At 44.3% G+C, this 13,126-nt stretch overlaps 2 protein-coding genes across 2 annotated transcripts; one reads left to right on the top strand and one right to left on the bottom strand.

Moving 5' to 3' along the window:
- Nucleotides 1-9,991: 9,991 nt before the first annotated feature.
- On the top strand, nucleotides 9,992-11,284 carry LOC108850518 (uncharacterized). The gene has a single exon (XM_018624040.2). The coding sequence runs from the start codon at nucleotides 9,992-9,994 to the stop codon at nucleotides 11,282-11,284; it is 1,293 nt and encodes a 430-aa protein (XP_018479542.2).
- A 426-nt stretch (nucleotides 11,285-11,710) lies between these two features.
- On the bottom strand, nucleotides 11,711-12,517 carry LOC108851755 (uncharacterized). Its single transcript, XM_018625219.2, has one exon. It carries the CDS (start codon nucleotides 12,392-12,394, stop codon nucleotides 11,945-11,947), a length of 450 nt encoding a protein of 149 aa, XP_018480721.1. The 5' UTR covers nucleotides 12,395-12,517; the 3' UTR covers nucleotides 11,711-11,944.
- Nucleotides 12,518-13,126: the final 609 nt, after the last annotated feature.

The following is a 13,126-nucleotide window of genomic DNA, read 5'->3' as shown; positions in this document are numbered from 1 at the left end:
CTCCAGCACTGTTCATCGAGATACTGTTCATCGAGATACTGTTCATCGAGATACTGTTCTTCCAGTACTGTTCATCCGAGTACTGTTCATCGGGATACTGTTCATCGGGATACTGTTCATCGGGATACTGTTCATCGAGATACTATTCATCGAGATACTGTTCACCGAGATACTGTTCATCGAGATATTGTTCTTCCAGTACTGTTCATACGAGTACTGTTCACCGGGATACTGTTCATCGGTTAGATGAATTTGTTGTCTGATCGACTGGATTCATCCTTAAGTTGGAGTAAGGGATTCCATTGTTTCGTCCCCACAGACGGCGCCAATTGTGAGGGATTAAACTTACCTCCTGGTTTTGAGATCAGGTTAAGATTAGGGAAAGATTAGGGAAAGATTACGTGAGCTGAATCCCGTAAGAACTTTGTAGAATGAATGAATGATTTATTGATATTTTTGTAAGAATTGTATACAAGAGATGTTTATAACGTTTACAAGGAAAGTAATGAATTTGAGAGCTATTGCTTATGAATCGTAGAGAATGCGGATCCCTTAATTATTGTTTGATGTCTTCTTTAAATAGCCTCAGGTCCCGCTTGATCGTAGCCAACTGGTTCCCGAGATCCCCTCCGTGATTTGAGGGATTTGTAAAAGCTCCCCTTTGACCGGGTCATGCGCCTATTTATTTGTCCACGAGCTACCTCTTTGACCGGGTCCTGCGCCTGTTTACTTGTCAACGAGCTGCCTCTTTTCCTTGACCTCTCTGATGAACATCTCCAGCTCACAGCCTCCGGATCTGACTTAGCTGTTTTTGAAGATTGAATTCATGATGGGCCTTTCGCGGCCCGTTATCATTTCTTATTGTCTATCACTAGCTAGAGGGTCATATTTGGGCCCAACATCTTTCCCTCCAGGATGTATTGCGTGATTGGAATTCTCCAATCCTCTCTTCCTACAACTTTGTTATGAAGAGACGAGGGAGGTTCCTGTTCGGGACCTGGTGGCGTGGTGCCCCCGGAGGTATTGGTAGGATTAGGCTCCAGGGAGTCTGAATTCCGAGGAATACCTCCAGATGAATTTTTGAGAGCTGTACGGCTTCTGGTTTTAATTCTGCAGATAATTGGGTCTGAGTTGGTGCCCCCGGGGGTATTCTTGAGATCAGGCTCTAGGGAGTCTGAATTTCGAGGAATATCTTCCATGATTTGGATTGTGTTCCCGGAGGTATGTTTTTTAGAGCTGCATATTCTGGTTTTTGGAAACCAAAATGTTGTGAAAACCTGGGTAGCTACCGTTTCAGGGCAGGTACCTTTGAGTTGCGCTGTTAGTTTGCTCTCTTTCTCAGCTTTAGTAGCTATGTCGATGCTTGGTTTCTCGATTCCTTCTACGGGTATGATCCGTTTTACAAGGGGGTCTGACGTGGAAGCTAAAGCAGCCAACGCATCCGCTGAGGAGTTCTCCCCTCGTGGGATTCTCGTTAGCTCGAATTTGTCGAACTGCCTAGTGAGGTTCTGGACGACTTCGAGATATGCCCCCATTCTTTCGTCCCTCGTTTCATATTCTCCGTGAAACTGGCTAGCTACTAGCTGTGAGTCACTGTAAGCATTTAGCTCTCGGATTCCGAGGCTTAGGGCGAGCTTCAACCCTGCGATTAGTGCTTCATATTCAGCTTCGTTGTTTGAGGCGCTGAATCCGAGTCTATATGACTGCTCAATGGTTTCTCCTGCTGAGGAAGTTAGCCTTAGACCGATACCGGAGCCCTGTTTTGATGAGGCTCCGTCGACGTATAGGCTCCACTTCGGAGATTTCATTTCGGAGTCTAACTGCTCGGATGTCAGTTCAATGATAAAATCAGCAAGGACCTGAGCTTTCGCTGCTGCTCGAGGTCTATACTCGATATCATATTTGCTGAGCTCTATGGCCCATTTAGCCAATCGCCCTGACTGGCTAGGGCTGTGCAATATCATTCGTAATGGTTGTGAGGTCATTACAATGATCGAGTGCGATTGGAAGTAAGGTCGCAATTTTCTGGCAGCTGTTACGACTGCTAGAGCTAGTTTTTCCATTGCGGGGTACCTTGTTTCGGCGTCTATTAAACTCTTACTGGTGTAATAGACGGATCTTTGTTCGTTTTGTTCCTCTCGTACCAGAACGCCGCTGACTGCAGCAGTTGATACAGCGAGGTATAGGTACAATGGCTCTCCTACTACTGGTTTAGATAGGATCGGAGGTTCGGAGAGATATGCTTTCAATTGCTTGAAGGCTTCCTCGCATTTCTCGTCCCAAAAGAACTTCTTATTATTTCTTAGAAGCTTGTAGAACGGGAGACATTTATCGGTGGATTTGGATATGAATCGATTCAATGCCGCGATTCGTCCAGTCAATCTCTGTACCTCTCTGGTCGTCTTAAGTGACGGCATTTCTAGGAAGGTTGCTATCTGCTGCGGGTTGGCTTCAATGCCTCTTTCGGTTACGAGATAGCCTAGGAACTCGCCTGAGGGTACCCCGAAAGTACATTTAGTGGGATTGAGCTTCATATCGTACTTGTTAAGGATGTCGAAGCATTCCCTTAGGTGGGAGATATGATCTTCTCCAGCTGAGGATTTGACTAGCATGTCGTCGATATAGACCTCCATGGTTTTTCCAAGTTGTCCAGCGAACATCTTATTTACTAGCCTCTGATAGGTAGCTCCTGCGTTCTTTAATCCGAATGGCATAACCTTGTAACAATAGGTTCCTCGTTCGGTTATGAACGCAGTTTTCTCCTGGTTCTCAGGATCCATCATGATTTGGTTGTACCCTGAGAAGGCATCTATAAAGGATAGGAGTCGATGGCCAGCTGTTGCTTCAACCAGGTGGTCGATGTGAGGTAACGGGAAGCTGTCTTTAGGACAAGCTTTGTTTAGGTCTGTGAAGTCTACACAGATTCTCCATTTCCCGTTTTTCTTCTTTACCACTACCGGGTTAGCTAACCAGTCGGGGTAATGTACCTCTCGAATGGACCCCGCTTTCGTAAGTCGGTCAACTTCGTCGTTAACAGCTTGAGCCTTTTCGAGGCCTAGCTTACGACGCTTCTGTTTGATCGGTTTGAAAGTATGGTCTACTTTTAGTTTATGGGTGGTGACGTTCGGATCTATTCCTTTCATGTCGCTGGTGGACCATGCAAAGGTTTTGACATTGCTTTTCAAAATATCAATGAGCTCCTTTTTTGTCTCAGGAGGTAGCTCGGACCCGATGCTCACCTGTTTTTCAGGATCAGAGTCGTCGATGCAGACTTTTTCGGTTAGGTTCCTGGGGGGACCTCGAATATTTTGTTGCATTTCGCGACCCTCCTGGATCTGTAATTGCTATTGGGGGGACTTTTTGAGGATTTCGAATCCTCCCAAATAGCAGATCCTAGATATCTTCTGGCTACCATGTATGGTAGCTATCCCTTCAGGTGTTGGGAATTTTACGCACTGATGGTACGTTGAGGCTACTGCCTTCATTTTGTGAATCCAGGGTCTTCCCAAAATCGCGTGGAACGGGGAAGGTCTATCGATGACTACTAAGTTGGTCATTTTCATTATTCCACCAGCTATGACTGGGAGCTTGATAGTTCCCAATGAGGTAGCTGTTTCTCCGGAGAAGCCTACGAGGTTAGCTTTTTGTCCAATAATTTCGTAGTCGTCTATTTCCATCCCTTTTAGGGTGTTATAGAAAATGAGGTCGACAGAGCTTCATGTGTCTATCATGAGCTTAGGAACCTCGTATCCTACGATGTTCAGGGTGACAATCAACGCATCATCGTGAGGTCTGTCAAGATTCGAGGTCTCGCTTTCCCAGAAAGAAATCTTAGTATTGGACTCGGGGTTAGGAGGCTTAGGTCCAGTGTTAGACACAGCCTTCCGCACGTGATTCTTAATGGAATTGACGGAGTCTTGACATATGTCTGATCCTCCAAGGATACAGTCCACCCTCGAGTCGGGGCTCGATTGAGGGGAGGGTTTGCTCAAGAGAGCTTCGACTTGTAAACTTTTTCCTTGGGGGAATTTCCCAAGAATCATGTCGACTCTTTTCTTGGGAGCTGGGGGTGGCGAATCGGTCTCCTTCTCAGGTGACCTTTCGCGTTTCGGGGAAGTGTCCCTGGAGCCTCTTTTCTGATAAGGTGATGGCTTTTTAAGGTCCACGCCCTTTATTTCTCCAGCTGCGAATTTAGCTGCCAGCTGGCGTTGGAGGTCCCAACATTCCTCGGTTGAGTGTCCTTCGCAATCGTGATAAAAGCAACGTTTGCCTTTATCAAAGCCTTTTGACCAGGGAGTTTTGTTTGCTGCTGCAACAGGTTTCTCTTCCTTGTCTTCCTTGATTGCGTAGGAATGTTCTCCCTGAGTATGATTATTTCGAGGGTTACCCTTTTTATGAGGTCCCTTAGTCTCAGAGGATTCACCTTTCGAATGATTCTGAGGTTTCTTGTGGAGTTTATCCAGTGCAGCTGTCTCCTCCTCCAAAGTAATATATTTGGTGGCTCTATGAAGAGCGTCATCGATAGTTGGAGGAGTATTGAGTGTTAGTTCTGACCAGAATTTCGATCTATAGAACATACCTCTCCTAAGGGCCTCGATGGCGACTAGGTTGTTAGGATTCGAGAGCTTAGTTCTTATTGCCCTGAATTTCTCAATGTAGACTCGTAATGAGTCTCCCAGTCCTTGACTGACCTTCCAAAGGTCGGCCTCAGAGGCTTGCTTCAGGATATGGGTTGAGTATTGCTTCATGAAGGCGTTAGTTAATTTATCGAAATTGTCTATCGAGGTTGGCTCGAGACCGGAGAACCACTCAAGGGCTGTTCCGACCAAATTTTCGGCGAATGTCCTACAGTAACCTGCTTCACATTCTTCTTGTGTGAAATGGGCTTTAACGATTGCCAATCGGAAAGCTCTCAAATAGGCTTTCGGGTCGGAAGTCCCATCATACTCAGGAATTCTGATTTTTCGGGTATCTCTTATGTGAGAGCTGGCGATTCTGTCCGTGAATGGAGTTCCACGGGTTTCCTCGATCAAGCTATCGATTTCGGGAGCTGAGCTCGTAGCTTTATGGACTTGAGCTCCCAATTTCTGGAGAGCCGTGTGAGTTCGCTCCATATATCTACGGATAGCTTCAGGTCCTTCAAACGGAAGGACGTTTGGATCGTTCGCAGGTTCCCGACGGGCAGGTTCCTGACGGAATCGAGTTGGCTCATCCTCCCATGCGGTTGGTGGGCTAAGTCGCTCGCCATTTCTTGGGTTATCGGAATCTATCCTTTGATAACCGTCCCCATTCGGGATTGAGCTTCTGGTTTGATAAACCGAAGCTGACGCTCTGCCCCCAGATGGGAAGGATATTCCTGCTCCGGACCTAGGATCAGGCGGCGGAGGAGGTAAACGAGTACTCCTGTCAGTAACCTGGCCGGGTGTGGAACTAGTTGTCGCTATGTTACTTCCCATAGCACTGGCGTTAGGTGGATTAAACACGGGAGCTGTTCCAGTATGAGGTGTCTGGAAAGCAGATCCGCGTCCTTCCGGGACAGTGCTATCAGGGGAAAAGTTTAAACGTGCTCGGGGAAATGAGGGATCGGTTAATCGATCATGAAAAATGACCTCCGGAGCTTGACGTTGCGGTGGTTGGGTTGTTGCGTTTACAGATCTAGTTATCTCTTCGAATCGTTGCTGACGTATAGTCAGCTGATGCATCGTGCGCTCACTTTCCTGAGCTCTGTCTACTAATTGTATCATCATCTGGCGGATCTCAGAGAGCTGAGCCTCCGTTTGATTCGGGATGGCCTGCTGCTGAGGATTCTCGGTGATCGGGAGCTCGGGAGTGTTTCCACCCGATGATCTTGGGTTAGTTCCTCTGGTTGTAGTTTGGCTCGTTTGAGCGCCAGCCGTAAGCTGTTGCCCAGATCGGTGGTCGCTACGTTGAGGCTCTGTGATTACGAGACTAGAGCCTCCGTCGTTCAGTGAGCCATCGCTCTGAATCAGGAGGTTAAGGTCAGACGGGTTTGTTGTCTGATCGGTAGGGTTCATCCTTAAGTTAGAGTAAGGGATTCGATTGTTTCTTCCCCACAGACGGCGCCAATTGTGAGGGGTAAAACTCACACCTAGATTTTAGATCAGGTTTTATGTTTAGGAAAGGTTAGGGAAAGATAATGTGGGCTGAATCCCGTAAGAACTTATAGAATGAATTGGATTTGTATTGATAATGTGATAAAAGAATGGTTACAAGAAGATGTATCTCTCGATGAATATAAAAATTACAAGAGTATTATGATAAGAATGTTTTGGTGAATGTTGAGTAAAAATATGAGTTGGATCGGGATCCTCTTCTTAGTCTTCGACTCTCTCCTTTTATAGCCTTGGACTTCTCTAAGTTGTCTCCAACTGACCTCCGGGATTTTCTCCACTTGAGATGGAATCCGCAACAGCTTCCCCTTGACCGGGTCCTGCGCTTCTTCTTGTTGTGACGTGAGCTTCCTCTTCGTCGTGACCTCCTTAGTTAGGATCCTTAGCTTTCAGCCTTCGGCTCCAGCTTAGCTCTCTTTAGACTTCGAACTCGCGATGGGCTTATCGCGGCCCATCATCATCTTTTATTATCGAATAATCAGCTCCCGGGCCATATTCGGGCCCAACAATGATCAGTTCTTATCTCGACTCCTACAGTGACTGAGAGGACAACAGAAGCGGATAAAACGCAAGAAAATATTGTGCAAGAGCTGCAAAACGTTACTGCACAATACCTCAGTTGCGCTGATCCTATTGAAAATGTGGCTCGAAGATAGAGAGTTCTACAGGGAGACACAGAAGGCTTTATGGAGGAAACAACAAGAAGAATTCAATCTGCATCGAAATCTCCAAGTCTGCCCCCTCCTGTTGTGGAGAATATTTCAGAGAGCCAGCCTCCTCTTGAGATTTCCAAAAGCTCCAACAATCAGGCCCCTGCAAGGATTACACAAGATGGTCAATCGACTAGAAGAAGAGTAAAACCAGCAAGGCTCAACGCCTATGTAACAAGCCCTGGAGCTTTAAAAGGAGCTAGTACACGTAAGAGAAACTTGGCTACAACACACCGTTCCCCAGCTATATCTCAGTCAACTAAGAAACGTCAAACCTCCCTTTCATCTAAAGCTAATACCGGCACGGCATCTTCCTCCTCAGTACAACCTAATACGGTGATTATCCCTCCTACCAACAAGAAGCAGAAGGATTTTCACAGATCCCCTCCCCCGGCTCCTTAGTCGTGGTGAGCTGGAACTGTTGTGGGTTAGGAAACCCCCAAACAGTCCAGCATCTAAGGGAGTTTCGAAAAGTAAACTACCCTGATCTAGTGTTCCTAATGGAAACGAAAAATCAAGAGAGTATGGTACTTAAAGAACTGGAATGTATGCAACTAGACCACCACTACATAGTACCACCACACTCTGCAGGAGGAGGAGGCCTTTACCTAGGATGGAAGAAGGAACTAACGGTCTCTATTATCTCCGCCTCTGATAACTTCATAGATGCAAAGATTCTCCACAAGGGCATATCGTTCCAAGCCACATTCGTCTATGGAGCACCTTAGCATTTAAAACGACAGGAAGTGTGGAATCAAATCAGTAATCTAGCGCCTGCCTCAGATGAGCCATGGTTCCTCGCAGGGGACTTCAACGACATCATCGATAATGGGGAGAAATCAGGAGGAGTTGAGAGAGCAGAGGGTACCTTTGGGGCTTTCAGGACCTTCATCTCCAGAAATGACCTCTTCGATATAAAGCACACGAGTGACTTCTTGTCCTGGAGAGGAAAAAGAGGCAACCACCTCGTTCACTGCCGGCTTGACAGGGCAATGGGAAACATCAACTGGGCAGATGTATTCCCTCCTGTAGAAGTCACTATCTTCGGTACGAAGGCTCAGATCATAGGCCCCTCCTCTCGGTTTTGGATCCTACAAGAGGAAAAGGAAACCAAATTTTTAGATTTGATAGGAGACTAAGAGATAACACAGAGGTTAAGACGATCATATCTGATATATGGGGACAGTTCTCCCACCTAGACGTTGAAACTAGACTATCTATGTGCCGAAGAGCGATTATCAGGTGGTGCAGAAAGTTCCAAGAAAACAGTATGAAGACAGTAGACACACTAAAGGAACAACTCGACTCTGCTATGTCATCAACCACCTCAAACGATTCTATCATCTACGAACTAAATGGGAAGCTTCTAAAAGTATACAAGGCGGAGGAGGAGTTTTGGAAACAAAGAAGCCGGCAATTATGGCTTGCCCTAGGAGATTCTAACACGGGGTACTTCCACGCAGTTACTAAAGGTCGTAGGGCACGAAACAAACTCTCTGTTATCGAGAATAAAGATGGACAACCTATCTATGAGGAAAAGCAAATCTCAGAGGTTATTTGTGACTACTATCAGGATTTATTTACCTCAGTCCCTTCAGAGAAAAGCCACATTATACAGAGAGCGCTGCAAGAACGAGTCTCCCCCTTGATGAATCAGGAACTGATAAAAGACCCCTCTGCAGAGGAGATACGAGCAGCTCTGTTCGAAATTCACCCCGACAAGGCTCCTGGTCCAGATGGGTTTTCTGCAAGCTTCTTCCAAGCAAACTGGGACGTCGTCGGAGCATCAGTGGTGCAGGAAATCCAGTCTATCTTCTCCTCAGGGCACCTGCCAAGTTCACTAAACACCACGCATGTCAGGCTTATACCTAAAACCACAGGAGCTAAAAGTGTTGCAGACTACCGACCTATTGCTCTGTGTAACGTGTTCTACAAAATTATCTCTAAGGTGCTCTCTATCCGCCTCAAGCAAGTGCTCCCCTATGTTATTTCAGAAAACCAATCAGCATTCATACCAGGAAGAGCAATAGCGGATAATGTGCTAATAACTCACGAAACACTACACTACTTAAAGCTATCTATGGCGGAGAAAAAGTGCTCCATGGCAGTGAAGACCGACATGAGCAAGGCCTACGACAGAATGGAGTGGGATTTTATTAAAGTGGTCCTCCTAAGGCTTTCATGAAAAGTTCTCAGAGATGATCCTACAATGCATCACTACGGTATTCTACTCATTTTTAATTAATGATGGTGTCTATGGGGATGTGAAGCCTTACCGGGGAATCAGGCAGGGAGACCCATTGTCTCCCTATGTTTTCATCCTCTGTAGCGAGGTCTTGACAGGACTGTGCAAGGAAGCAGAAGCAAACAGCTCTCTCCAAGGGATCAGAGTAGCCAGAGGAAGCCCGGGAGTCAGCCACCTCCTCTTCGCAGACAACACCATGTTCTTTTGCCAATCAAGTCCAGAGAGCTGCTCCACCTTAGCCCTAATCCTCAAGGAGTATGAACAAGCATCGGGTCAGAAAATCAATACATCAAAGTCATCAATTATGTTCTCAAAGAAGACCTCTCAGGAAAAAAGATCAACAGCAAAGAGTATCCTTGGAATAAGTAAAGAGGGGGGAAACGGCAAGTACCTAGGGTTCCCCGAGCACTTTGGGCGCAAAAAGAAAGATCTCTTCACAGCCATCGTCGACAGGATCATACAGAGGGCTTCAAGCCTAGCATCCAAGCGACTCTCAAAGGCGGGTAAACTGACAATGCTCAAGTCCATCCTGCAAGCAATCCCCACGTACAGCATGTCTTGCTTTCTCCTCCCTGCAAGCCTATGTAAAAGGATACAATCAGTCCTAACTCGTTTCTGGAGGGACAAGGATGATCAGATTCGTAAAATGAGTTGGGTGGCTTGGAGTAAATTGACAAAGCAGAAAGCGGAGGGGGGGCCTAGGCTTCAGAGAAATTCAAGACTTCAACCTAGCCCTCCTCGCAAAGATTTCATGGAGAATCCTAAACAATCCATCATGTCTACTGGCAAGAGTACTAACCGGCAAATATTGTAGGAACAATAGCTTCCTGGACACACCAACTGCCATGTCTTGCTCCCACGGTTGGAGGGGAATCCTACTAGGCAGAGACCTCCCGAAACAAAACATGGGAAAAGTCATCGGCAATGGTCGATCAACCAAGGTCTGGAAAGACTCATGGGTCTCACTAACTCAGAGGACATTACCGTGTGGAACTACTACTGAAGATGATAACGATTTGAGAGTATTTGACTTGCTCACTACAGAGCTTAGCTGTAACCGCAAGCGAATTGAGGAAGTCATCCCTGCCTTAGCTCCGATGATTCTGAGCCTCCAACCGAGCATCTCAGGAGCAGAAGACAGTTACTTCTGGTACCCGACACGAAATGGTATCTATAGTGTCAAGTCGGGATACCACTCTATCAAAGGCCCAAGCGCAACGCCAGCAAGTAACCAGAGTGACTTCAACTGGATAAAAGACGTCTGGAACGGAGCCTTCTCTCCCAAGATGAAGACCTTCTTGTGGACTACTATCCAAAAAGCGATACCACTTGGAGCAAACCTGCAAAGTAGAGGTGTTACTCAAGAAGTAAAATGCATCAGATGTGGACAAATAGAAACGGAGACTCACATTTTCTTCACGTGTGAGTTTGCTATGAAGGTGTGGGACTACATTCAACTGAAGCAACTGATAGACATCGCAATCCTCCGAGATGTTGCCTCTGCACTGGTCGCCTTCAGAAATAACCGATGCCTCTCACCACTAGGAGTAACAACTCCAATCCTTCCGTTGATCCTTTGGGCGCTCTGGACTGCTAGGAATGTGGTTATCTTCGAACAACGGAGCTACACTGTGGAAGAGACAGCTATTAGAGTAATCAAGCTAGCAAGAGAATGGAGTCAAGCTCAATCGCACAAAAAGGAAAGCTCAACAACGACACAAGGATCGAACTTTGTCTTACCTCACCTAGGGTCTCCTCTGCCTCCGCCGATCGGGACTACGATCATCAAGACTGACGCAGCCTGGGACAAGAAGTCACAAACAACAGGACTCGCGTGGATCGACGCCGGACCTCCAAGCTACAGGATCATGCAAGGGGCTAGAATCCATCGTAATGTCGCCTCTCCACTGGCAGCTGAGGCGCTAGCAATCCGAACCGCTCTTCAGGACGCTACAGCTTCAAAAGTCTCCCTCCTCCGGACTTACTCCGACAATCAAACCCTGATCAGGGCAATCAACGGCAAGCTCTTCGAGAAAGAGATCTATGGTATTTTAAAAGATATCGAAACTCTCTCATCTCTATTTGTCGAATCATCTTTCTGCTTTCTTTCACGGGCCAAGAATGGACAAGCTGACTTTTTAGCAAAATCTATTCTTAGGAATCTTCTTTGTGTAATGGGCCGGTCTTTATCCATTTAAATGCAAGTTTAGTTGACCAAAACAAAATAACTGATAAACAAGTCATAAGTAACAAGATTCGATGCCAAAAAAAAAAAGTAACAAGATTAAGGTCAAATTTACGCCATCTTTCTCTTGTAGTTGTATGTTTTAGGATTTTTTACACGTTTCATAACACAATTTATAAATTTGTAATACCAAATATAACATTTCTTGTATTAATATATCTGTAGTTGTGCACTAATTGACTCTCTCTCCATTTTTGTGTACAAAGATAACCTCCCTACATTTACTTTGAGGGGTACGTGAAACCTAAGAAATAAAACATCAAATTTACATTGAAATTCGACATTTATATGTGCACAAAACTAAATGAAAATCTAAAACTTTTAATTTGAAGAAACAAACATTTTTTTTTAAAGAAGAAACAAACATAAAACATCGGTATCTTTCTAAGATATGTTTTCCGTATATTCGACACAATATACAAAGCATATGGATCTGAACCAAAATAAAAATAAAAAGCCTATGAACAAAAATGATCTTGCAATTTTCTTCCGTGCGAAAACTAAACACGAAGATAACCAAAGTGTTTTTAGATTGGGACTTTTAATATGTACAAAACAAGACAATATCCATAGATAAAGATACATAAATATAATATATCCATAGAAATTAAAACTATCGTCGACGGGACCAACCGTCGTCGAAATTCAGATGATAGCTCCGGAGATCGTAGCTGCACTGAATATTATGATTATCAATCTTCCTCGACAGTCTCAAACGCGATTTCAACCTCCAAACAAACTGCTTCACGAGAACGCGAGGAGGTTTCCCAAAACATGATGATGAGAACGCAAACGCCACAATTGTTCTTTCCTCTGCGTTTCCTAGCTTAGTTGAGGCCGTCGTGGTTGAGCTTCCGATTCGTTTTCCCCATCTACGGAACTGAAATCTCTTCAAACTCTGTCGGTTCATAGCTGTGTGCCTCTCTCTTTTGTTTGATTTGTGAGACTGAGAAAATGTAAATGTAGCTAAGAAGCAAAGAGTGAGATACATATTTAAAGGGGGAGAGAGAGAGAGGTTTCGACATTTGCAACGTGTAGTCAACGAGTAGTCAATGTGCATCATTCTCAACGGTATATCCAATTGTTTGATAAAAAGTTGATATTATAAAATTAACTTAACCTGTCACCACTTTAATAGACTACTTTTTGTCTTAATTTTGGTTAAACGAACTCATCTATAGGTCGCAAACTCATGGTCTTAGGTAGGCCTGGGCACGGATCGGATATTCGGGTTTTTGAAGGTATTTGTGATTTGCTTCGAATGTTACGGATATCTGATTTTTCGATTTGCTTTGCTTCGGAAAAATACGGATATTCGGAAAAACGGATATCCGGAAAATAAATAGATATTTGCGGATATTCGCGGATACTTACGGATCTCTCATTTGTTTTGATTAATACAAATAATCTTAAAAATTTGATACAAATTTGTTTTGTAAAATATATTTTTTGCATGATATAAAAGATAAAAATTAAAAAAAGCAATGAATCTTCATATTTTGTAAATTTTTAAACTTAGTTAAAATTATAATAACACAAAACTTAAAAAAAAATTATAATTATCGTAAATATTTTCTCTTCCTTTTATGTAATACTTTTATATAAATAATAATATGAATAGAATCTATCAAATAATATATTAGAATAATAATTATATAATTTTATACATTTAAAACTTTAAATATAATCAAAATATACATGTATTTATATATTGACGGATCGGATCGGATATTCGCTTCCCAAAATTTTAATATTTGTGATTTGCTTCGATTTTGACGGATATTGAATTTTAGTA

This window comes from Raphanus sativus, chromosome 4 (genome assembly GCF_000801105.2).
Source record: "Raphanus sativus cultivar WK10039 chromosome 4, ASM80110v3, whole genome shotgun sequence".
In the NCBI taxonomy this organism is placed as follows: domain Eukaryota; kingdom Viridiplantae; phylum Streptophyta; class Magnoliopsida; order Brassicales; family Brassicaceae; genus Raphanus; species Raphanus sativus.
Note: the sequence above shows the minus strand (reverse complement) of the source record. Positions and strands in the feature narration are given on the sequence as shown.

What these genes read in the sequence shown, in the direction of transcription:
- LOC108850518 (XM_018624040.2), top strand. Translation starts at nt 9,992, where the DNA reads ATGGGAAAAGTCATCGGCAATGGTCGATCAACCAAGGTCTGGAAAGAC.
- LOC108851755 (XM_018625219.2), bottom strand. Translation starts at nt 12,394, where the DNA reads ATGATGCACATTGACTACTCGTTGACTACACGTTGCAAATGTCGAAAC.